This window comes from Copadichromis virginalis, linkage group LG23, assembly GCF_057382275.1.
Source record: "Copadichromis virginalis isolate Kocher_CV1m ecotype Utaka linkage group LG23, C_Virginalis_male_GT1.1, whole genome shotgun sequence".
Lineage (NCBI taxonomy): Eukaryota > Metazoa > Chordata > Actinopteri > Cichliformes > Cichlidae > Copadichromis > Copadichromis virginalis.
In genome coordinates this window covers 6001527-6026570 of record NC_140639.1, presented here as the reverse complement: position 1 = coordinate 6026570, position 25044 = coordinate 6001527, and the positions used below count along the sequence as shown (strand labels likewise).

At 40.4% G+C, this 25044-nt stretch overlaps 4 protein-coding genes across 5 annotated transcripts; 2 read left to right on the top strand and 2 right to left on the bottom strand.

The window, feature by feature from the left end:
* The first annotated feature begins 7710 nt into the window (after positions 1-7710).
* Positions 7711-12507, top strand: nr2c2ap (nuclear receptor 2C2-associated protein). The gene is made up of 5 exons (XM_085447950.1): positions 7711-7925; positions 8073-8163; positions 11244-11349; positions 11464-11531; positions 11984-12507. Exons 1-5 carry the CDS (start codon positions 7888-7890, stop codon positions 12104-12106), a joined length of 426 nt encoding a protein of 141 aa, XP_085304076.1. The 5' UTR covers positions 7711-7887; the 3' UTR covers positions 12107-12507.
* On the bottom strand, positions 12254-15065 carry rfxank (regulatory factor X-associated ankyrin-containing protein). The gene is made up of 9 exons (XM_085447947.1): positions 14790-15065; positions 14606-14710; positions 14382-14480; positions 14215-14280; positions 14007-14107; positions 13141-13266; positions 12957-13023; positions 12790-12870; positions 12254-12701 (listed from the first exon to the last, which is right to left on the bottom strand). The coding sequence occupies exons 2-9, from the start codon at positions 14703-14705 to the stop codon at positions 12649-12651; spliced, it is 693 nt and encodes a 230-aa protein (XP_085304073.1). The 5' UTR covers positions 14706-14710; positions 14790-15065; the 3' UTR covers positions 12254-12648.
* A 24-nt stretch (positions 15066-15089) lies between these two features.
* On the top strand, positions 15090-21707 carry borcs8 (BLOC-1 related complex subunit 8). 2 transcript variants are annotated; one of them, XM_085447948.1, is made up of 6 exons: positions 15090-15211; positions 15442-15554; positions 17146-17210; positions 17306-17413; positions 18526-18613; positions 19900-19962. In XM_085447948.1, the coding sequence occupies exons 1-5, from the start codon at positions 15175-15177 to the stop codon at positions 18593-18595; spliced, it is 393 nt and encodes a 130-aa protein (XP_085304074.1). In that variant the 5' UTR covers positions 15090-15174; the 3' UTR covers positions 18596-18613; positions 19900-19962. The 2 variants fall into 2 exon arrangements, with proteins under 2 accessions (XP_085304074.1, XP_085304075.1); XM_085447949.1 differs by lacking the exon at positions 18526-18613 and having other exon boundaries at positions 19900-21707.
* Positions 18963-22525, bottom strand: tmem221 (transmembrane protein 221). Its single transcript, XM_085447946.1, has 3 exons — positions 21987-22525; positions 20386-20471; positions 18963-19728 (listed from the first exon to the last, which is right to left on the bottom strand). Exons 1-3 carry the CDS (start codon positions 22286-22288, stop codon positions 19187-19189), a joined length of 930 nt encoding a protein of 309 aa, XP_085304072.1. The 5' UTR covers positions 22289-22525; the 3' UTR covers positions 18963-19186.
* Positions 22526-25044: the final 2519 nt, after the last annotated feature.

Sequence of the window (25044 nt, the reverse complement as noted above, 5' to 3'; positions counted from 1 at the left end):
GTAATGATCTGCTAGAGGGTGTGGGGGGGGCCACAGCCCCGTCCTCCAGGGCATGAAGCAGGTATGGAGGAGATCAAAACTCCAGACATCCAGAGGCCCCCAGAACACAAGAGACCAAGGAAGACCAACAGAGGGGCAGCCGCGCCACTGTCCCAGAAAGAGCTGAGGAGAGTCCCAGATGAGGGCTCACTCAGCAGCTGCGGAGCAGAGGCCAGGGGGAGTTGCAGTGACGCGCCCGTGAGCTCCGCCGGCAGCCAGCCGTGCCTGAGTGACCGAGCCCCAGGCCGAGAGGCCGGGGGCACCCCACCTCCGAAGTGGCCCGAGCGAGCCCCAGGCTCCAGGCCCCGATAAGCGGCCGCCAAGGAGTGAGCCGGTGTGTACCTGGACGCCCACCCCCGGACACAAAGAACCACCAACGCACCGATGTCTGAGGGAGTCCGCCACTGGCAGGGGAAGTGGTGGATAGGGGGAGATAGGCCTCCAAACCTTGGAGGGCCTGAGATGTCCCCAGAGAGGTGGCGCCTGACACCCAACCTGACATATAGACACAGAAATCCAGGCACACACATATACAAACATCCATTCCCACCCTCACCCCAAATTTGTTTCACCACTTGAGGCAAAACACATCTTTGAGTACAACCAGGTATGAAGAGTTGCAATGAGATGCTACCAGCTGATCATGTGTAAACCAGCAAACATTTTATCCAAACATTGCTGGAGCACTCACTAGATGCACTTCATATAACAAGAAGAGCAAACAGTGGAAGGAAATCAATGATACAAGATCCCAGGTAGAAAATATTCCATTTCAGCTTTATTATGAGACAATGTTGTGCAGCTCCTGAAGAGCTACAACCCGAAGTTCCTTTGGTCATTGTTAGCTAAAGTGTTACACAGTTATATCATACTTTTTTTTTTAAAAAACATTGGCTACTTTTGTGCTGACATTTGACTTGTGCTGTGTCACTACCATTGCACTATAACGCTGCTGCTGCTGCTGGCACCCATTGCAATAGATTCACACTTTGAATTAGGTAGTCTGTCATCAATGACAGCAGCTCATTGGAAAAGAGGGATGGAAAATGCCTTTCATTTCATTTGCACTAATAAATGCTGCTGTCTGCAAGCTGCAACCACTGATAAAACACTCTTCAATATTTTTTTTACTCACCGTCTTAAATATCACTATTGCAAATTTCCTTGAAATATAGTCATGTAATTTTGAGGCTATATCGCCCACCCTTAATGGGCAATAAAACCCAAAAGATTTCCCAGTGCAGAATGGAACAGCCCAGCTGGGTAAAGCAAAGCTTTTCGACATGCACATCTGATTGTAATACTAATGCCTGTTATTAAAGCTGCAGGACAGCAGTGAGCACAATAGAGTGTGGGCCTTCTTACTTCTCAAAATAAATTCCCGAGAGCCTTTGTAGGTGTACTCTTTTTTCTTTATTTTTTAAGACATATAATTTTGCATACGACGATGTCAGTGTGTACAACATTACTTCAGGATTGTCACAGTATAACCAACACAGCAAAGCAGCACTGATTCTCCCTGTCATGAAGTGAGCTACTGCTGAATATACCGCTGCTCGAACACCCAGCCTCAGGGGATTTGCAGCAGCTGTAAAACAGCCTTTACTTTTTTTTGTTATTGTGATGTTGTGACTGTGATTCTCTCTTTTTAATCACACACACTGTTTCCATGTTTCCCCCTGTGACCTCTTTTTGATACTTTCCATCCACTACAAAAGAATTTCTAGGAAAAAGCAGTTGCGGCAGAAATTAAAGGCATCTACATCAGCCTGTTGCCAAGGCAAGTATATTGCTATTCATTATCCACAGAGACTGATTAAGCTTCTCAAGGTGGTAAACTTGGATTACTATAGCTGCAGAACATCACTGTCATCACCAGTAGGTAAATAAAGCTAAAGGATCTGTACTTGCAAGTTTTTAGCTTTATCCGACAGCAAGTACTTAAGAACTCAAATACCATTGCTTCATACAAGCCTCCAATGATTACAACAACAGCTGACAAATAGTGCAGAGTGATCTCTGATGATGTAGTACATTGCCTCCTTTTACCTTGAGAGAACGGGGAGGAGGACGGCCTGTGAAGTACCGCTCTGATGCTTGGCTGCTCATGTTCACAAGGTGTATTGCTGTGAATAAAGTGAGACAAAGAGATTAAGAGGATGAGAGGTTGGGTCTTGTATGCAGTGAGACAAACCCGCTGGAATACAGAGTATGAGGATTAGTTCTCCTCCTTGTCTAGACAGCTTGAGCCAAGGAGAGGTGAAAACAGCCATGTGTTTGACTTCAAAGAACAGAAAACAAGCACCAATTGTACAGTCTTACATGTCAGTGCTTTGTAGACAGTGTGTAATTGCAAAATACACCAGCACCTTCCAAAAACAACAGAGTGTTACAGCTTTCGAATCGGCCTAATTTCACTTTTCTTGTTCTGTTTTCACACTATAACGTGAACCTGTACATTCAAGTGAAATTCCCTGAACTATAAGAGCCCCAGCTATTGCTCAGGACAAATCCCCATGACCTCACCATGAAATGATACACTCTATTGCCTCTCTTCACACTGCCAGATAGTTCTCCAGCCATTACTACAGGCCCATCTCCTTGCTCAGATACGGGAGACGGGAGGTTGTGGTTTTGGTTTTGGTGAGACCGGAGTAGGAACGAGCAAGGCATGTCCCGTGGTCTTCCAACCACATCACGAGCAAACAGGGATTCTGACTGCTGATGTGTGAAGCAGAAGAAGTCACACTTCATAAATCCCGCCTATCATGGGTTAGAAACGGGTTAGATGGCCTGGGAGGAAGAAAGCACAGTGGTGCCCAGCTATACAATATACAAGCTATACAATATGCAAGCTATACACCTGTATTATAGTGTTTTGTCTTCAGGCAGTATGAATATTATGTTGCTATATCTTGCCATAAGCAAACATTTTCTGAGTAATCTGAAGTGTATGGTGTTTACTTGCTTGTCACTTTGTATTGCTTGTGTCCTCAAATATGCAGTTACATTATATTCTCTTTACAGTACTGCTAGTAAAGTGTTTTAAATCTCTTGTGATACCAGAACTCGACTATGCTCCAGCCATCTCGCAATCTCTCAGCAATTTTAAGCTGTGAAAACATGAATGGCCCCCTCTACACTGCCTGGAAGAGTAACACAAGACAAAGAAGAAAGTGAGCTCTCTCCATGTGTTTATACGAACTCATCTCCAACCCCGAATGAAATTCAACACTGCCTCATAGTGTGATTGAATAAATCACAACTGATTGTGCTTTGTAATGAAGGCAGCGGAGCATATTGTGCAAATGCTCTGCTTTTTAATGACTTAATTAGAGAAACCTCGCTCAAACTGGAGCAGAAAATTTCAGCATGGAGATGAGTGAGAAGCCCTGCCAGAAAACAGCACCATGACTCAAGATCCTGTTAATTGATGCAGCAGTCGACAGATGTGCCTCACGCTTCTGCCCATTTTCTGCTTTATTGAAATTAGCTGGACCCCAAAGAATGCCAAATGTTGTCTCCCTAAACTAAATGATTTACGAGCACTAAGCACCATCGTGTCACTCTAATTTCCAACATACTCTGCCTGGTTTCTTCAGCTTTTAGGCAGTTGAGCTTCTTAAATCATCAACTACAGGTGTCATCAACTGCTGAACTGAAAAGAGAAATTGAGTAGATCCTTTTGAAGTTCCTGATACGTTTAAAACATCTTCAGTATACACAAGGAATACGACTCAGTCTACAGTTTTCTGACCAGCTGATTATCCCATCTCCCCAAATTTTAACTTTCTAAGCAGAAGTCCAGAAGGTCCATCAGTGCAGACGGTCATCTGAACCAAACAGGCAGAGCTCCATACACTGCAAGTTCTGCCCCAGCACGGATGCTGTGTCCCTCGGCTGACAGCAGCACAAGCATTAATCATCCAACTCATTAAGACAATCTGCGCAAGTGCCCACAGCTCATAAAGTCTGCAATAGACCATAGTGATTCTTTTACCTCCTAGTGTATCGGCTTATTTACCTCAAAACGGTCGACCACCTATTCAACCCTTTCACTTGACAGGGTTTTATGACGTCTAATATCCATCATTCTTATTCACAGTTTAAACTTATTTCAAAAAAGTCATTCAAAATCATGTCCACTTTACTGCTGGCAAAATGCAGCATCGGTGAGTGGGTTGTTTAACCCTTTAAAGCCGGTCGGAGAGGGCACGCTCCGTTTTGCGTAACTATTTTTAAATCCCGGTAGCACTGCAACCATGTAAGCTAGCAATAATTTTTTTTGCATATGAAACCAGAGGAATTGTACTTACATCTTATGCCATCAGCTTGTTCTAGGTCACAGTTTCCTTCTACATATAGCTTTGCAAAAACTGCATAAAAAAACCACTTGCAGCAACAAAAACATAATATTCCAGAAACACGCTTTGCCGATCTGATCAGCTGTTCTTAACACTTCCTATGTCCATCAGCGCGAACTATCGCATATCCGCCATGACCTGCCCGAACCCGGAAATGACGTCATTTTCGCGGAAATGTAGTTTTTTACCATCAGGGCCTTGTAAGGCTATACTGGTGTTTTTAAAAGTTATGTTTGATTTTATGACTTTCTGTGTCGTTTCTGGGATGCTTAGAAGTCAAATTGCACTGCTGGAAATAGTTTATTTTGATGCACATGCTATTTTTTTTTTTTTTTGCAAATTTGCATTATAATACTTATTTTCGTTTTTCCTGCAGTATATAAAAATTGGTGAATTTCAAAAATAAAACTATGAAGACACTCAAAATAAATTTCCTGTGGTGGGAAACTATTTTGTGCAACGGTTTTGTATTTACAGTTTTGAGGGATAAGCCTCTTAAATTTCTCTAACTAGAAATATATGTTAAAAAAACCAAAATTCAATTTTTTGGTAGTTTATTGCACTTTTTTGCAATTTATGTAATTACTATGCACTTAATGCATACATATTATTAAAATTTGGTCTATAATGGTTGTATTGGTGTGCAGCAACTTGAAATGCTCCCAGAAATGGCACTACAGCATGTAAAAATATAATATAAGCTCTGGCGGACTTGGTTCAATGGTAGGTCTTAAAGGGTTAATGAACCCTAAAGTTTATTAGTTTGTCTTTAGTGTTAAATCACCCAGGTGACACACTGTTTTTTGGCAGGTGAACACTACAAGAAAATCTTATTTTTCACTAACATTGTTGAGTTAAGAAATTGTACTGAAATGGCAAACATGGGAAATATGGCAAAGCAATGGATTTTTTTCCCCCCAAATGCCGATGCTCCTTTCTCAACAAGATCAAACTATTATAATGAATAAAAAATGAGCAATATATGTATCGAGGTTTAAGCCGATTCTATTGTGAAACCTAGACAAGACTGCTGGAGGTGAACTGCAGATAGTGTAGCCTAAATGTTCATCATTTCCAATGAAAAAAACATGTCTCTGCATGGGGGGGGGGGGGGGGGGGGGGGGGGATAATAACAGCATAAAGTTTTGTTAATAGATGTATACTTTGGTATTTTAATGCAAAAGGAACCCTTTTAAATTCTGTGTTTCTCTGTCACCAGGAACCTCGTAAAAAATATCAGTGCTATTCTCTAGTATCACTGATGGGTAAGGAGTCAGACTTTTACATAGTTGGATCTGATAGCCTGCAGGTTATGGGAGCTGCCTAAGTTACCATGGTGATACACACAGAGTGAAAAGTGAGTCACTGCAGTGAGACCACAAAGCCAGCCAGGGTTAAGCCCAAAGTTAGTTTGCTAGCCACTAATCCTGCCTCGTGGGACATAACCCAGAAACAGAGGCGACAAAAAGTCAGAGAGCAACATCAGCCGCTGAGGTGAAAGAGAAAGCAAGGATGGCTGAGGGAGGGAATACAAGGATTTAAGTCGTATCAGTGACATGAGGTGAAGATAATCCTATAAGTTCAGGGGCCAGAAATGTTTCACTGTGGAAAAAAGAATACTGAGATGTTAGAACGGAGACACGAACAAAAGCTGATTATCCACAAGCGCGGGGGGGGGGGGGGGGGGGGTGGAATCAATGAATATTTTTAGAGATAAGCAGTCAGAACAGCTGCGACAACAATAACAGGTCTCCCCTTTGTCACCCCACCTCTAGGCCACAGTCACTGTCAGGTGGGAACAAATGCACTTTTTCATTATATTCATTAAGCTTTTATGTTGATAGTTAGATGAAGAGATCTAACATATGTCCATCCGTTAAATGTGACTGTAACCAGGAGCCACTCAGTTTAGCTTATAGTAAAAAGAAAAAGGGGGGAGAATGTTAAAGAAACAAATAAGCCTACAGGTATACTTTTCTTATTTGTATAATACCTTAAGTGTAGAAATGACAGGTTGTGGGTGTTTGAGAATTCTGTCTGGGCACACTGACTTCCTGGCAATGTCACAGTCTCTAACTATGCTTTTTAATGGATACAAAAAGAGCTCCTGCGGGTTCTGAGGACGACTGGCCACTTGCAGTCCACCTTGGCATTATTAGCAGCCAACGTGGGCACAAGTTTATGGGTCAATGCCATCTCATCACTCACCCAGCGAGCGATTGCCGGCCAGGTGGGCTTCCAGAATGGCTACGGGCCAGAAAATTAGTTTTGATGTGGAAAAATATGAGCACCTGCCAAATTAATTCAGGCAGTGTTTCTGATTAACAGCTTTACAAAAACTCCAAAGATATATTGCACATTCATATATGGATGGGTAATATATTACTGCAGCTTGAAATCACAATTTATTCTCAATCTCAAATACTCGACAGGGTGCTGCAGGAGCTGCTGCACAAACCGGGGCTGTAACGTAAGGCTCACAAAGTCAAAGTGTGAGCGAGCATGCTGCTGGTTGTGCAGAGGGTAAGGGTGGTGGTAGTGGTGGAGGAGGGGGTCCAAACCTTATAATACAGTCCCTCTCCCCAGCCCCCTGCACAATTTTCACGGAGGCTGGGTTTCATCAGTTTTTGTATTTTAGACCTATTGATTATGTGCTGTGAAGGGGGGGGGCACTGTGACAAAACCTCAGCAGGAGTTCTCCATCTGCAGTGGACCATGTGCCAAAAACAGGCTCCCTCCTTCACTCACACACACACACACACACACACACACACACACACACACACACACACACACACACACACACACACACACACACACACACACAAAGAGGGGGGAGAGGGAGATTTGCTCTCCTGTGTTATTGGTTCCCAGGTTATGAAACTGAGATATGGGGATATGCTCGCTAATAAAAGCACTGAGAGGCCGATATTGGTTCTTTTATAGGATTATCCCATCACCCAAACACACCTTCATCTTAACACACATGTAACATCTTTGCCCGTTTCCTGACGTCCTTGGGAGAAAATCTCAAACCCGGGTTAATACTGGCGGCAGCTCTATATTTAAGTGTAGGCCATTTTTAGCATCTATGCCTCATCTGTAGGTTTCTGATCAATGCCCCTCGTCCCAATCGATTCTCATTTCTCTGACCTTTTGCGTCTCGCCTGGGAGGACAGCAACGAGACCTGGGGGGACAAACAAGAAGATGAAGAGCAGTGCAGCCTCTCACAGGCCACGAAGAGCGGGATCAACTTTATTTTTTTCTGCGTTTAATCATGAGCGCCCGGGACCTCAGATGAAGATTAAGAGACTTAACCTCCAGCCACGTATAGCGAAAGACTGTCATCTAAATATTTTTGACGGAGCGAGACTTCCACCTGGTGGCAGGAAAGAAAAGCGGTCATGCCAGAACGTCACAGTCGTAAAAACAACACAGCGAGGTTCCAGCGCTTTACGGCACGTTGTGATTTGAAGTTTTGACATGGCTTCCTCGTTGCTTTGCAGCGAAACACAAAGCAGGTAGAGAAAAAGCAAAACGAGAGAATGAAAATGAGAGAAATGTACTCACCAGTGCATAGATAATGTACTTGGCTGTTGTACGTGTTTGGGCGGCAGCCTGTTACTGGTCCTTGAGTCGTGAATCTTGTGTTTCTATTCTCATTTCAGAGTGAGTTCAGTGCTAAACAGAGATGTTAAGCAGTATGGAAAGAAGTACATGTTTGACTGCAATGAGGAGACATGCTGGAACTCAGACCAGGTAAATACAAATATAGCAATGGACCCGTTCCTCACAACCTATTGCTAAAACTGTTACCAGAAACCTAAAGAAAGGTTAGTTTAGTCTGCCCTTTAGTTTTGAGTTGCTGGAAGACTGTCTGAGATGTAGATACAAACAAATTGCAATGCTTTGCAAAGTTCACAGAATTTTAAACCGAAACCCTATTTTACTGTTTCATTAAGAATAATAGCTCATTTTAAACTTGGTGACAGCAACATTTCTCTAAAAAAGCTGGGACAAATGTAAGTGGTACTTCAAAAAAAAAGAAGTGCCAATTAACATGAAACTAGTTAATTAGCAACAGGTCACTAACATGGCTAGCTATTAAAACAGCATCTTAGAGAGGACGTTTCTCAGAAGTAAAGATGGACAAATCATCATCTATATGTTGTGGAACAATTAATTTCAGAGACTAGTGTGAATATATGGTCATCATCTACACAGTGCATAATGTCATCGAAAGATTCAGAGAATCAGGAAAAATTTCAAGGAGCATAAGGCCAAAAATCATTATTGGATGCCCTTGATCTTTGGGCTCTCAGGTGGCGTTGCATTAAATGCAGACATGATTCTGTCATGGAAATCACTGTATGGGCTCAGAAATCACTGTGCGAACAAGTTCGTCTTGTAATCCACAAATACAGGTTAAAGCTTGATCATGCAAAGAAGCAGCCATATGTGAACAATTCTCTCCACTGGCATTAATGAAAAGTTACACTCTCATCTTCAACATGCTCAGAATTTTAAGATTTTACTGATTACTTCCCAAGCTTTCCTGGGTCTGTCCTCAAGCTACATAGTAGAGCTACTGACCCCATATAAGCCTACTCGCAGCTTGTGATCCTCAGGTGGGGCCCTGCAGGCTGCTTTGAAAATCAAGATTTAAATCGAAAAGGTGACTGTTTTTTGCCATCAGGGCCATCTCGACTTTAGAATGACCTGCCTGAGAAAATTATGTTTATAGGCTTGCTTTTAAATGATTCTATTATGCGTTTTATCTCTGGTCTTTCATTAATTTTATTCATGTTTTATGCCTTTGTGTTTCTGAGTGTATTTGTTATTTCAATGTTTGTCTACCCTTATAGTTTTATAATTATAATAACATTGTTATTATTATTATTATTGTTATTATTAGTATCATTATTATTATTATTATTAAGAAGAAGAAGAAGACGATCAGACCAATTTAACAAAGAGGGCAAAACATTTTACCAGATCTTAAGCTCCCTAACAACTTTAATTCATTTCCATCAATGCATGGCTCATCTAGTACTCATCATGTAGTACAGTTAGTAACTGTACTACAACTAACTAACTGTACTACATGATCTGCACAGTGGTATGATACTGGTTAAAATTGTTAAGCTATCCCCAGTTGTTTATATTTTGCTTAGAAAATGGGGGGACAAGGGGCAGGGATTTATTAAAATATGTGCAAACATATATACAAATGCAGGAATAGTCTTCCAAGAATTCTCCAGGTTTCAAGGATATTCAAAGTTGTGTAGTAGTGTTTTTTGGGGATCATTGTCATGCAGAGAAATGCGGGGTGGCTCAAAATCTGATCTCACGATACATTTCTGTGTTTATAATTCCATCAAGTTTAAGAAGACCCCAAAACCACTGGCAGGATTGCACACAGCATGGATCGTGTAGACACTCACTGTAGTAACTCTCCTGACTTTCGTCATACTTTTTAAATTCATTGCTTAGAAGACCCGTTGCCAAGGATTTTTTTCTCTTTCTGATAAGGCTTAGGTGAAAGCAAATGGATCTCTCAGGTCCTGGGCCACGTCTTTGCTGGATTTTTTTCCTATTGAAGATTTGACTTTCAGATACTTTTGGCCTGCCATAAATGGCTCTTTAGGTCTGTGGCTTCTTATTTTGTCCTCCACTTGTTCAGTTTCCCCAACATTTTGATACACTGCACACCATGCTGAGATATGCTAATTTTTTAAACTAATAATATGTGTGTAGATTCTCAGTCATCCAGATCATGTTTGTTTTGTTAAAAACGAAAGCAATCGGACTTTAAGTTTATTGAAGACATTTCACCTCTCATCAAGAGCTTTCTTTAGTTTTAAAATGAAAGGGTGGAGAGTCCCTGGTATTTAAATCCTAGTAGTAGTTGTCCCTTAGGAGGTGGTCGTTGACCCACTGTTATTCATGTGCATCATCACAAAATGATAATTTTTATCTTGACTTTTGATGAATTTCCCAACTTTCTATGTTCTTATATTTCTTATTTAAATGCCTTTGTCTATAAAATGATTAAATGCCCACTTTGTCAATACATGTTGTGATTTGTGTAGGAAAAAGCCTGAAACATGTTGAATTTATAATAAAGAAAAAAAAAGATTGACACAATTCTTGATAATCTAATATATATTTTTATAAATTAATTAAAGGATTTCTATGTGCTATTAATTTATGCAACTTATGATAGTACTTCTGTCCTTCTTGACCAAGACACTCTTGTAAAAAAGATTCAGATCTCAAATTATTTTTTTTCTGGTTAAATAAAGGTTATTAATAATTGGGGCGATCGTGGCTCAAGAGTTGGGAGGTCGCCTTGTAATCGGAAGGTTGCCGGTTCGAGACCCGGCTTGGACAGTCTCGGCCGTCGTGTCCTTGGGCAAGACACTTCACCCGTTGCCTACTGGTGGTGGTCAGAGGGCCCGGTGGCGCCAGTGTCCGGCAGTCAGTGCGCCCCAGGGTGGCTGTGGCTACAATGTAGCTTGCCATCACCAGTGTGTGAATGGGTGGATGACTGGTTGTGTAAAGCGCTTTGGGGTCCTTAGGGGCTAGAAAAGCGCTATACAAATACAGGCCATTTACCATAAATAATTATAATCTGCTTACATGTACAGCATTGTGGACCCCAGGAAGTATAGTTGTTGCTGTGGCCACAGTTAGTGGGGATCTGATAAAAGAACGACTAAAAGTTCCCATATTCTTGGCGACAGAGACAGTTATTCTCGGCATCCTGTTTTTCACAGGCAAATGGATGTTTTGCTGTACACATCTCTGTGTCATTATGAGTATTATTTTTCTGACAGGGTGAATGTCAGTGGGTGTCCCTGGAGTTCCCCAACTCTGTCAGAGTGTCAGAGTTAAAGGTCCAATTCCAGGGAGGATTCTCAGCAAAAACGTGCAGACTGGAAGGTAAATCCTGAAGATAATATTAAAAAATGACTTCCTGATTAAAATGTTTCACTTCAAATTCAAGCAGTAATAATGAGATAATGTAAATTACTTTTCCACTTGTGCTTTCTGCAGGTTGCCTAAAAGATAAAGACTTTACAGTGCTCAGCCATTTTTACCCAGAGGATAACAACTCTCTTCAGATATCCTTTTTCTCACTATACTGAATTTTCACAAGGAGATTTGATTGCATATAGGGCTTCGACCAATCTTTTCCTTAAATTATCAGTCAAGTGGGGAGCCATTGTTCTTTTCTATACTCCAAATTAGCAGTCACTGCTGAAGTAGCTATAAATGTTATATTTAACTACTTAATTTGTGCAAAAAATATTGTTCACAGCCACTGATGATGCTGTATGCCATTAAAAATATTTAAGCTCAGCTTATTCTATCAAGTAGTTGATGGTGTTCCTTTAATAAACATAATTCTGTTATAAAACATCAGTCTTGGTGTATGCCAACAACAGCTCAAAGCTGTACCTGTCACTACAGGAGCATGGTGCGTTTCCTGCTTCATAAAAAGCATTGGACAATATTTTCCTGGACATGCTTTTCATCATTACCACGCTTATCTTGTTCTTAACTCCACACCCACAGCTTTCCCATACAGGAGGCCTCTGTAGTGGACAAAGTAAAAATAATGTTTGAGAATAGTGCTGACTTTTTTGGGAGAATTATTGTTTATTCCTTGGATGTCCTGGGGGAAAAAGCCTCCTGACCATTTTTCAGTCCTCTCATGAGAGAGAGGAAGTGACCCCTGAGTGAAAGTACAGGATGTAGGATGGTGTGGTGGCACTTGGGAAACATGTCATCTGTGTTGCCACCTCATGAACTCTTGTGAATGTGGCCTTTTTTGGTATGAAAGCTTCGATGACCTGTCATACAGTGACCCTTTGCACATTTTGATTGTGCACTTGTAATCTGCTTTTTATACCTTTTCTGTGCCTTCAAAATTAAAGCGCCATTCCAGTATGAAAATAATTTATTAGAATTTTTTTTTTTGGTCATTCTTCAGCCAAGCAAAATAATACAGCTGCACAACTGTCACATTTCAGTCCTTGTTTGTAAAACATTTTGAACATTGCAATGCATATAAATGGAATAAACAGGTTAAAAATCGCTGTTTATCTGGTAAATGTTTGTGTATGCAATGATCCGTTATGACCTTAGCTTGTGACAGACATTTTTGTGAAAACCAACGAAGGTTTAAGATCAGCTGAGTGTCACACTGGCAACTCCATTAATGTATTTTAATAAGTGTCATGTTGATGGCTTGTAGAGTTTCAAGATGTGGTCCTCCAACACTTTCTGGACTATAGGAGAAAGGAAGTAAAAATCTTACCTTAGCAATACATTTTTATCTTAGTTTTTCAAAAAAGAAAATGTGCATTGTATACCTACTTTTCTTATGCCCAAGAGCAACTGCCAGCGCCATTGGACTGTATCCAGAGTCAGACTCTATGGTCATATCTGCTCCTCTGGCTAAATTAGAGAGCGATAGGAAATTAGTGACGCAATTTTAAAAAAAATTTCTAGAATATATAATGACTTAAAGTCATGCACTGTACCTAGCAATGCCTCTACACATTTGATATGGTTCCCTCGTACAGCATAAAGAAGAGGAGTTCCACCATTCTGAGAATAATATACAGTGTGCAGTAAAATAAAAATGTTAAAAATATAGTATTTAGATTTCTTGCTCCTTAAAAATGATAGATTTTATGATGGAAAGTCATAAATTCATAACTATACCCAGTCATAAGTGTTAATGTCCACTCCATGTCTGAGGAGGGCTTCAACGATGTCCACATATCCTCCAGAGCTGGCCAATGTCAGGGCGCTTTCTCGCTCCCTCGCAATTGTTTTGGGGTCTGCACCCTGGAAGAAAAAACATGCATTAACAATAAAGCACGATACCATTTCTTCTTTTGGCTGTTCCCTTTAAGGGAATCTTAACCTGTCCCTAACGGCCATCCCTCTGCATGTCGTCCCTCACTACATCCATGAACCTCCTCTGAGGTGGTCGTCTTTTCCTCCTGCCTGGCAGCTCCATATTCAACATCGTCCAGTATATCCACAATCCCTCCTCTGCACATGTCTAAACTATATAAGTCTTCACCCTCTAATTTTGTCTTTAACAAAGTTAGAGAGGTAGGGCTGAAAGACAATATGATTCATTTTGAGATTTGAAAACAGTGACCATTTTTGTTAACACTTTATCATCAGTATGATGATTTGGCTTCTAACGGACACATTTTAGAATAAGTTCATTTTCTTTCTAATTAATAAAAGGTTTTTTTTAAACCACTGCCTCTCATTCATCTTCTTAATCACATGTCATCAGTCTGTTGCAGTGAGAAATACATCCTATATATGGCCAATCTAGAGTCATTAATTAACCAAACATGCATGTCTTTGGCCTGGGAGGGAAGCTGGAGTACCCAGAAAAAACCCACGCAGACATATGGAGAATATACAAACGCCTTGCAAAAATACTCCAGGACCCTCTTGTTGTGAAGCAACAGCACTAACACCACACCATTGGGCCACCCAGCTGCCCTTCAGTAACTTATAACTTTTGTGTTCTTAAGTACCTATGTGCATGCCTTATTTCTAACCTTTTCCAAGAGAAAGTCCACCACTGCTTTCTCTCCAAACGCTGCTGCCCACATGAGAGGTGTAAAGCCTCGCTCATCCTGACTGCTAAGCAATGAGCTGTCTGTGAGACAAAAAAAAAAGAAAGAAAAAAGGATTGGAGTCCTTAAGTAGGATATTTGTTTAGTTGTATACTGGTAATAAAAAAAAAGCTTGTTAGAGATTTCTCACCTTTGCTCAGGTGTGCAGCTACTTGTGAAACCTCACCTTGAGCTGCAAGCTGATGTATGGACAGAGCTGATGGGGGTAGAAAAATCTCAATAAATGAACATGGTAAAAATAAGATAAAATAAGTACAAATGTTTCCCTAACACCTGAGTATCTTTATCAGATCTTACAGTCTAATGTTGCCGGGCGTACTGTAACCTCATTCCCACGCTGTTTGTTGGTGAGAGTGGTGGAGTGTTTGAACAAATCATCATCCACCTCCATGCTCTCTAGAGATATAATCAGATGAACCACAGCCATGTGAGTGGAAGCAAGACATTTACTGTTCAACTGATTATAGCAAGAAGCTAGAAATCAGGCAAATTCAGCTGTTACACAGAGCAGGATAAAGTACCATTGGCTTTTTCATCTCCTGATAGGGATGGACATGCATTAGCGTTAGATGGCTGAACACGTTGGCCATCTGCAGCCTCATCATCACCTCTGCCCTCCATGATCGCTGCAATAAAAACAAATAATCTGGTTTAGCCATGCAGAAAAAGTTTTTTAAAAATTAGGCAGTTCGTAAAGCCACTCACCACATTTAGCCTTCCAGTCCAATTGCGCTAACTTCCTTTAAGGAAAACTGAAAGTAAATAAGTTCATATCACATAATGGATCCTGCTAGTCTTCGATGTGTTCCGATAGTACATTAGCCGTCGTTCAGATGATTAGCTATTTAATAATCCCGTTATTTTCGAAACAGGCACTGAAAACACGTTTGATTCAGCCTGTGTAACGTATCACCGCATCTGGCACAATTTCAAGGGAGAAATGTTTTCTTTATTTTTTTACAGCCCATATTTCTATCCGGAATGTTGTCCTGTGACACACTACAACAATAATACGGAAGAGGTGGGAATCAGGTGACACCACTGGCGTACAGCTGAATTGTAGTTCTGACAGTAAAAACCAGACTGCATTATGGAGGACCAGGAGATGCAACTGAAAGTCAGAAGGGGTAAAAATAAATAAATTAGCAAAAACTAAACTCGCGTGCAGCATAGCTCATTGTTGCCTTGATCCACTGCTGCCCCCTCGGAGCTGTTAGCTCCATCTAGCCACTAAGCTAATGCATTTCCAGTATAGAGTCGCAGGGCTATGATTTTGGCTGTTTTCATCATTTTGTTTTAGCTTTCAAACACGGGCCATTTGTTTTATGCAATTGTCTTCCCTTCGTTTACACTACAGTGACTGACAAGTTCACGGAGAGCATGTACGTCCTGGCTAACGAGCCGTCGGTGGCTCTCTACAGGCTGCAGGAGCACGTCAGGAGGTCGCTGCCAGAACTAGTCCAGCACAAGGTATCGTTTATCCTCTCGATGACATCGCATTAACTCTGCTTGTAACCCATCTAAGTGAATGAAGGGAAAACGACCTCTGCCAGGAAACTTTATGTTTGGAAACAAGCGGCAGTCTTTACTGAAAAACCTAACTGATGACTTCAGCAGATCAGAGGTTGGGGTGTTTACGTTCTTTTCTCAGGAAGAAGAAAAAATGGCATTTGTATTTAGTCATTAAAGGTTGAATAACACCCGATTTTGAAACGTCTTCTTTGGGATAAGTGAAATTCTTTAGGTATATACCCTCACCAGACACTTTATTAGGTATACCAGGTTATTACAGGTTTGACCCCTCTTTTATTTGCACCTGCACAATTAAATATTCATTTCCAAATTTACTATCTACCCTTTTTACTGAAGCCTTAGAGGCCTTTCTGTGAAACTGTCACCCACTTTGATAATGAAGAAAGCCTGTCACAATGACTTGCATTGCAAAATATATTGTCCCGTAAATAACAAATTAAAGAATGTTTTCATATATGTAAAAAGTAAAGCTGCAAAGAGTAAAGGTAGTGAAGGTGGCTGAGTGTAAATACCTCGGGCCAACTATCCAAAGCAATGGACAGTGCACAAGAGAGTTGTAGAAGAGGGTTGAGATGAGTGTCATGGATGATTTGTGGCAGAAGAATAGCAGCAAAAGTGAAAGGGTACTAAGTCCTACTATGTTGTATGGTTTGGATATTAAGATTTTTACTGAGAGGATTAGAAATGAGTAGATCCGAGAAACAACTCAGGTTGAGCAATTCAGGAAGCAAGGATGAAATGGATGGATGTGTGTAGCGGATAGAGAGTGAATATACTGAACAACGGGTATTGAATATGGAAAGAAGTAAAAGAGGAAGACCTCAGAGGTGGTTCGTGGATGTCGTGAAGCAGGACATGCAGGGGGTTGGCGTGACAGAATTATGGTAGCGATATGGTGCAATGGAGGCTGGTGATCAGCTATGCCAACCCTTAAAGGGAGAAGCTGGGGAAAAAAGAAAATTATACATCAAAAGACTGTGTTATTTCATTGATATAATTCTCATATAATAACATAATAATCCAAATAAACTATTTTAAAGCTAGGTGAACCTTTAAAATCCCCTATATAAATTCTTGGCCTAGGTGTTGCTGTGTTGTGTGCGATCAGAAATAACAGTAGAACATCTTTTTCTTTTAATTTTAAATGCATTTAAAAGCAAGCACTGTGTCTCAGTCTTGTTTTATTCATGACTTGGATACATACTTAGATTCGTGGAAAAAATGTAACTGGCATTGCTTCAGTTAAAACTGAGTAATATTTATTTTGTGTTGTTGGTAAAACATATCCTTTGTTCTGCTCTTTTTCCTGGAAAAACATGTTGATGATATGAACAGTTTCCCATAATTTTTTGATGTATGCTCAATAACCCAGGTAAGAAAATCCCAGAGAGCTGACAGAACCAACTTTCTGGGAGTTTACTGTAATGAAACACAAACCTCACAAGTATCATAATGTCATTACTCGCTCGCTCTCTCTCTCTCTCGCTCTCCCTCTACTGAGTTTTAATGGGTTTCATTTCTTGCACAGACAGATATGCAGAGCTGGGAGGAACAAAGTCAAGGAGCCATCTACACTGTAGAGTATGCATGCAGGTGAGATCACACATATTTGAAAGCTTTCATAAAAGTAGCTCACCATCCACCTGCCCTGACTGTTAATACTTGTATTGATCTGCTGGCTTTTGCAGTGCCGTGAAGAGCATGAACAACAGCAGCTTATATTTCAAAAACATTGACAGTCTTCTCCGTCAAGCCATCAGCATGAAGGAACAGATTAATAATTCTCAAGGGCGCAGGTAGGAGGCGGCAGTGAATGTGTTCACTGAGACATGGTGGTGAAAAAGCACAACGTTGTTTTGATCACACTGAATGCTACAAAGTGGCTTTAATCTTCTCGTTAGTAGCAGTTTTCCCTCTCATTTTTTAGTTGTGCTTTACCTCTAGAAACATGTTACGTGGACATAACCTGACTCCATCTATTTTTTTTGTTTCAAATTCAGAAACTTTAATTCAAATGCAGAGCCTATAAGGGACAGGAAAGCTTGACTAGTTATGACAGCCATTATCATACACACCTTTGCTAAAATGCAGATCTCTACAATATGCTTTTTATCATCTTTATCACTCAAATATCTAGGTAATATAACAAAGTTTTTTGCTTTGTCTTATGCTTATGTCAGTATGTACTTCTCACATTTTTTTTAAAATGAGAGATAGTCACTGAGCAATTATTGTTATCAGTACTTAATGTAAATACGTAAAGCCACAAAAATTATAGAATATTACTTTTTTGATAAGATCTCCAACGTCCTTAAGGCTATAAAAAATATACTTGTGGGTCTTTATATGTTCACATTTTTACTCCCTCAGTATCTAAAGGATCATTCTTTTTACGTATTTGGGGTGACCATGGCTCTGGTGATAGAGCTGGTGTCAGACGATTAGCTACCAAATGGAAAGGTGGTGGATCCATCCACGGCTCCTACAGTGTGTTAGTTAAAAGCACTTAAGTAAAAATAAAAGCACTGTATGAATATGTGTGTGGTTGGGTGATGAGACTTGGAGTAGAAAGCACTTTCAGTGTTCAAATTGAAAGTGCCAGTCCATTTACAATTTACGTAACTGTTTTTTGCACTACATCATATCGTTCATCATTTGTTTTTGTTTTTATTCATTTTATTTATTATTTTATTTTTATTTATTTTATTGTATCCTTCATCTAATGTAATATATCATTTAATATATTGCTTTTCATTAAAGTTTGTTTCTCCTGCAACTTCAAATTCGTAATCCAGACATTTCTGAATACTTTGTAGTTACTAGAAGCATCATACTTTCTGTTTGATTTGTCTGTTGTTTTTATTTTATTTTCCACCTTTTTCCCTCCCACACTGACAACTGCATGCAGCTTAAATGATGTGAGTCCCTGTCCCAGCCCCACTGTCACTGCTCCACATGCCCCATCCACTTCCTCATGACAGACAGAGGTGTCCAAGGTTAGTAGTTCCTTCAGACGTTACATTATTAGTATCTGAAATTAGTAAAATTAGCTTTTCAGATAACAGGCTTGTGTGTTCAAAAAGTTCTTCTTTGAATTATATATACTTCTAGAATCAATTTATTTAATATTTATGTGAAATAATTTTACAAAGCACATAAAACACTTCTGCACATTGTGCACATATTTGGCAAAAAGCAGATATATACAGCAGAATAAAATATTTACATGATTATAATATGATCGATAAATTCATCAGCTTGATATATGGATGGCATTGGTGTGCATAATTTGGAAATTTAGATCAAATTCATTAACGTGAAGCACTACATTTTTTCCCCCCACCAGGTTAATAATACTTTTGTAACCTGTGTTGGAGAAAAGGAGAAAAAAGTTGCTAAAGATACTTTTTTTTTTTCTTCCTTCTTCTTTTGTCTGCAGTCATTCTGGATAAACTTGTCGAATGTTGACAGTATTACATCTGCACTGCACTTGTTGTTGTCACCATATAGTATTTGTAGGTCATTAGTCTTTTCTAGCCACTGATGCAAACTGCTAATCTTATTTTATGTCACACGAGAGTAGAGTCTTTTGCACAAATCCCTGACTTTCGTGCAAGGACGCTCCTCATCTCATTGTTGACCCCATTCCAGGGTTTAACCTGGGTCTGTAGCAAACCAGATTCAGTAGACAGTGTCCTGTGCATTCGGGGATAGCTGCCACCACTGCTGTAAGCATCTTTATCACTAGAGTGGCCCTGTGAACCTCCTGTAGGGGAGTACTGCTGCTGCTGATATTGTTCTCGCTGTCTCGGGTCGCCACATTGAGTGAAGGCAATATGATGCTGGAGGTGAGACTGGCTGCGAAGGATCCGCGGTTTGTCCACTCCAATTTTTAACTCGCAGGGCCGAGAAACTGGTGCGCTGCTACTTCCGTGGTCGTTACGATACAGGGTGTCAAGATGGTCGCTGTGATAGTGCTTTCCAGTATAGGAAGCTTTAACCAGAGCGTGTATTACAGCCACCAGCAGGATCAGGATCCCAGAGGAAAGTACACAAGCACTTGCAATTCCAGTCTCCATCTCGAATATTAGGAGCATAAAAATGGACATGGCTGCCAAGAAAGAGAGTAGCAGGGAAAAAATTAGAATTTGTATGTGCAGAAACACCAAGTGCTTTTCTCTGTAATCAGCTAACAAGTTGCACCTCTACTGGGCCAAATAACTTAAAGCAGAACACAATGAGTGTTACAGTTTATATTACAGTTTCCTATGTTTTTCTGCAGGAAAAGGACAATGGACTCAGGCATGCTGAAGGAGGTGGGAGAAAAGCACAGCTCTGGGATGTGATGCGACTTCCTAAGTTGGTGGCGTTGCCTTTAAAGTCTTGCCCTGCTACCTATTGACTGTGGCTGAAGTGGGTTCAGAAGGGTAACACCTCCTCATCACAATAGAGTGGCTGCCTACGCTGACCCCCCACCCCCCGTACAAGCCTCTCAGTGGAACAGAGCATACCAGTGCTGCTAGGTCCAGCATTAAAAACACTTAAGTCATGGCTGCTCAAAGAATGCATTGTTCTGTTGGACTCACTGGTCGGTTCAGGGAGACAGCAGCACTGCCGTTTTGCCACTGCTGTTGAAAGTCCACTGCACAGCCAATGTTTTTAAAGTTAGTTCTTTTTTTTATGTGTTTGTTCTGTTTAACATTTTGCCAGATGGTACAACATATGCTTATACAAAAATACAGATCCTTTTTTTATTGCTCAGGCTTACCTATTAAATAGACAGAAACCCCCAGACAGAAGAGTCCAATAGCCACATGTCGTACAGCTCTGCTGTCCAGAAGGAACCAATCTGCTCTGTTAAAACAAATCTGATCTGTTTAGTGCACAAGGACATTGCATTACTTAAAATAACAACAATATATTTTGTTTTGTTTTTGATATGTTCATTTTCTTTGCTACATAATAAAGTTATAACTTTTTGTCCTGCAAAATTAGGGTTATTTGTTTGTTGTTTATTTTTATAAATGCTTGGTCATTTGTGCCATGGATTTAAAATTTCTAGGAATGTCTCCATTGTCAGGGAGGTGCTGTGGTATGCCGTTAGATTTGTAAACCGACGTGGGAAAGGGCCAGCTAGAGGCTGTGTGTTGGGTACATAATGAGAGGAAATCCATTGTTTAGCTGGGATTCATAAAGGGTTAGAGAGGTGTGTGTGTGCAATGCGGGCCTCTGCACTCTTGCACAGGACACCCATTTTATCCTTTTGAAACTATGTTTTCTTTGCACGAAACCTAATTGGTACATTTACTATTCAAGATAGGACTGTGGTTTGCAGGGTTAACAATTGAAAAACATGTGGGCACAAGGAGAAGTGTGACATGAGCACCTCGACAATGCACTATCCTCAAAATAGGAACCCATATAGGATGTTGTGCAAAGCAGCAGTCTCATAATAAGTTACCGCACCTGAAATGTTAAGCTTTTTGAAGCAGCTGATCTTAATTCCATACTTAGATTAAGTGTAGTGCTTTGCGTCTTATTAAAATATATGTCGTCATGTTAGTTTTACACTTTGCATGTGTAAAGGAGAATGAAAGTAAAAGTTGAAATAATCCGCAGCCGTAAAACCTTGGACAAAGTTAAACTGAGATCTCTTACACCCTGCAAAACACAAAGAGGGAAATGAAGTTTAGTCATGGTGTGTTGTATCGTATTGGATTTATTTGGCACGCATTTAAGGGTTTTTTTGTTTTTCGTTTTTTACTCTTATTGCCATTTATTTAGTTTTTATTTAGTAACACATCACATCACCCATAAGTGACTGAGACAGGACTCTCTTCTAGACACTCTAAACCCACCGGCACAATGTACATTTCAAATTCCTTTAATTTTAAATATGTTCATAATGTGTATTTTGTAAAATAGTGAGATTGTCTATTCTTATTTAATTCACTTAATGTACAGAATTCACCTGCTTGCTGCAAACATGCTACTACTGCACTTTCACCTAATGTATATATTATATATAATGTTCTTATACTTGTATAACTATGCATGTGACAAATAAAGAACCTTGAACTTTGAACCTTGCTTTGCGAGCAGTACTCGACTACTTTAACAAGGCCTAGGGGTGAGGGGGCAAAAAACGCGCAGTGCTGCTTCAGAGGTCGCCTTTCTGGGTAAATAGTGGTTTTCTTAACTGTCAAAGGTGTGTCACAACTGACCGGAACTGCCTGTTTGAAAAAACCGGATCGAGATTGGGAAGAAAAAAAATGGAAATGAGCACAGTGGCTTTGAGTGCTACCACAGCTGCAGGTGCTGTCTAACAGGTGGTCGAAAAGAAATGCCTTAACGCGCAAGAACAAATACCTTTCTGTATCCTGTTCTCCTCTGCAGACCTCGGTTGAAAAATAGCTGTGGAGGAGACACACAACCACAGAGCTCAAGTTGAGAGTGAGGGACAGAGCGGAGAGCACTGTGGCCACTGGCAGCAGGACGGCCCAGACATGAGCGGGTATGACCGAGGAGGTGGACGGGGGTGATTCCTTCACCGCCGTCTGCTGTGACTGCAGCTGGAAAATCAAAATCACCGATAAAACCGACATGATGGCCGATAAAATCCCCAGTAAAGACAGAACAATTAAAGACCGCTGGCTGTACTTTTGCGTCATGATTATCTTTAAACGTTGGTGGTCAGATTTCTCCTGGAAAAGGGGGAAAAGGGTTTCCTCGGTTCTTAGCTCTTAAACACAATCCTCCAGCGATCCTAGAGTCCAGAAAAGTGCGCTTGCATTGCGGTGTGAGGATAAAGAACGCCTTTCTTTCCACTTCGGCAATAGTTTGCCTGTGTTTCGTGGAGTGCTCCGCAGTCCGGTCTGAGCATGTGATGGGCTTTAAATCCCCAGATTAAAAAGTTCGCAACAACAATGGACTTTTTTTTCTCTCTTGGATCAACAGAAACAATGCCTCGAAGAAGAAGAAAGTGTACTTTATTGGTCCCCGTGGGGAAAATCCCTCTCTGCATTTAACCCATTCACTCAGTGAAGCAGTGGGCAGCCATTGGGCGCCCGGGGAGCAGTGTGTAGGGACGGTACCTTGCTCAGGGGTACCTCAGGGTAGCTCGACGTGTTCAAGGGAGACGCTGAGCTCACTAAATAAAGACAAAACACCCCGAGAGAGTAAAGACATATTTACTGTTATCCCATTATTAACCATTAAAACAGGTTTTAAACTTAAGGTGTGCACAAAAATGTATGCTTTAAAAAAAATATATATATATATATATATTCTAATCAAGTTTATTTCTTGATATTTAAATGTAGGCAGTGTAGATATGATGACAACAGGGCTGTGTCTCTTTTTAGATTAACCTACTTCTGCTGAAGCCTCCTGTCCTCATAAAGCGATTAAAGGATTACTGTATGTCTTTTAAACAGGCAATTGATTGTCATAAACAAGACACAGAAATAAAATAAAAAGATATGCAGTAAGTTAAAATAAATTATACAAATAATAAGAATAATATTAAAACAAATGAAGGAGGAAAAAACCTTGTCTAAAGTTATTCTTGGGCATGCTAAATAGGACCATGGCAAGTTTAGGGGAATTTGAAAAAGGATAACCACCCAAGATAACCTCTGTTTAATGCGAATATTCTTGCCACTCTTAGTTCAGCTCTGCAGAGGATGAATCTAATTAACTTTTCACAAGTAGCTTTGGAAGTATGCACAGCTTGACAGAGATGCGCCTAAACTCTCATCTGCCCTTCCACTTTTACGCCCACTTTTATTGCCTTGTATAAAAATTAATTACATCTCCAGAATTTGATCAAATTAATATTAAATATTCACACACTTCATTCACACGCTGCTGGACCACAAGCACCCTGACATACTTTTAAGTCCGTGACTTGAGTTACAGAGGCCTTATTGTTCTGTTAGAGGTTGGGGGTTGGTGGGGAGTGGTGGGGAGGTAAAGGTGTAACCCTTATTCTGTTGAGATGCAGATAAGACTGTAGCTATAAAGGTACTCAATGTGAACAATTGCTCTCACACATGTAGACTGACCATGAAGGCTATTTCTGAATTCGACAGCCTCACCACATGCTCTAAAAGGGTCGCGGCTGATCTTGTCGAAAGCAGAAGTGAGAAGTTTCAGGAAAATGAAAAAAAATGGACTTGATACGGAAAGTTCTCAAAGGGCAAAGGCACCTTTATCTTTCTGCAGCTTCTCTCAACTTCTCTTGTCTTAGACATTTATCAGTAATTCTGACTGTGTGAATGTGAACGCAGTTCAGATTCCACCTTCAGTGCCTACACCGACGGCAAAGCTCTCGCTGTGTTTAAAAGAAGAATGCACTCTTTGCTATGTGCAAACACAACGCATAGCAAAGACATAATTTCCCCTTTGCTGCAGGTGATTAGCTTGCTTTATTTACAGATGGGGATTTGCTGTATTTGCCGTCAGCACGCTTGGGCCCCACACAAATGATTCCTGGAGGTGAAGACTGTGGTAGCCTGCAGGGATGTTACTAAGTATTGCATCAGATGGACAGTTTAAGCTATCTCTTGGGATCTCAGACTGTGCATGTGTGCTTGTGTCACTGCATCTCCATGTCTGTGTTGATGTGTTTGTCTTTGCGTGAGAGAAAATAGAGTTGTTATCCACACTTGCAAAGATGATCTGTGCTAATAAATTGCCACCATATTATATTTAGTACATTGTGTAACAACCCCAAAATAGTTAATAATGCAGCTCATGCAGTGATTCAGTTATTAACTCTAAATATACCTATTAAGCTGACAGCATGTCTGCTTTCTGTTAGTTTTTTTCTTTGCTTTGATCATTCTCTGTCAGTTTCCTCTCCTTTTTACACCCCATTTACTTTCTATCAATACTACCCAGGTTAGCTGATGAACATATATCCAATGACATCAGCTCTGCATGGGCTACAGTGCACATGGCACTTATGGAATTCTGACTGAACGATTTTATGTGCCATGGTTGATTTGGCAAAGAGGAATGAACAACTTATGAGTAAAGCATTTACAAAATAACAGCACGGATGAAGTTAGTTTCAGTGTTTGCTAGTTATAAATAAGTATTAGATGTCACAGTTAGGTGTCACCGGGATCTATCATTTACTGATGATATGGAGAAAGTGGGAACATTTGAGACTATTGACTAATATTCAGAGATGTGCCAAAGGGTATGTCAGTGTAGTTAATGCCTGTCAATATGAGGCCTCTTCTGATGTTTTTGAGCCAGTATTCACAGACATTTGCTTCCAGAATATTGCTGAGTTAAGTAATTAGATCTTGTGGTTAAGGGCATCAAAATTCAAATGAAGCCTCAAGAAAAATCTTATAGCATTGCTATTAAATCAAGACATGCTGCTGTAATTAAAGAAGTATTTTTAACATCAGTT

What these genes read in the sequence shown, in the direction of transcription:
- nr2c2ap (XM_085447950.1), top strand. Translation starts at nt 7,888, where the DNA reads ATGGCTTCCTCGTTGCTTTGCAGCGAAACACAAAGCAG. An exon ending in AAAAACGTGCAGACTGGAAG is followed by an intron (nt 11,350 to 11,463) that starts GTAAATCCTGAA and finishes TGCTTTCTGCAG; the next exon opens with GTTGCCTAAAAGATAAAGAC. An exon ending in AGGATAACAACTCTCTTCAG is followed by an intron (nt 11,532 to 11,983) that starts ATATCCTTTTTC and finishes CTCCACACCCAC; the next exon opens with AGCTTTCCCATACAGGAGGC.
- borcs8 (XM_085447948.1), top strand. Translation starts at nt 15,175, where the DNA reads ATGGAGGACCAGGAGATGCAACTGAAAGTCAGAAGGG. An exon ending in CAGAACTAGTCCAGCACAAG is followed by an intron (nt 15,555 to 17,145) that starts GTATCGTTTATC and finishes TTTCTTGCACAG; the next exon opens with ACAGATATGCAGAGCTGGGA. An exon ending in AATAATTCTCAAGGGCGCAG is followed by an intron (nt 17,414 to 18,525) that starts GTAGGAGGCGGC and finishes AACTGCATGCAG; the next exon opens with CTTAAATGATGTGAGTCCCT.
- tmem221 (XM_085447946.1), bottom strand. Translation starts at nt 22,288, where the DNA reads ATGACGCAAAAGTACAGCCAGCGGTCTTTAATTGTTCTGTCTTTACTG. An exon ending in GGAGAACAGGATACAGAAAG is followed by an intron (nt 20,472 to 21,986) that starts GTATTTGTTCTT and finishes TTGTTTTAACAG; the next exon opens with AGCAGATTGGTTCCTTCTGG. An exon ending in GGTTTCTGTCTATTTAATAG is followed by an intron (nt 19,729 to 20,385) that starts GTAAGCCTGAGC and finishes CTTTCTTGGCAG; the next exon opens with CCATGTCCATTTTTATGCTC.
- rfxank (XM_085447947.1), bottom strand. Translation starts at nt 14,705, where the DNA reads ATGGAGGGCAGAGGTGATGATGAGGCTGCAGATGGCCAACGTGTTCAG. An exon ending in ACATTAACACTTATGACTGG is followed by an intron (nt 13,024 to 13,140) that starts GTATAGTTATGA and finishes TATTATTCTCAG; the next exon opens with AATGGTGGAACTCCTCTTCT. An exon ending in ATGTGTAGAGGCATTGCTAG is followed by an intron (nt 12,871 to 12,956) that starts GTACAGTGCATG and finishes TCTCTAATTTAG; the next exon opens with CCAGAGGAGCAGATATGACC.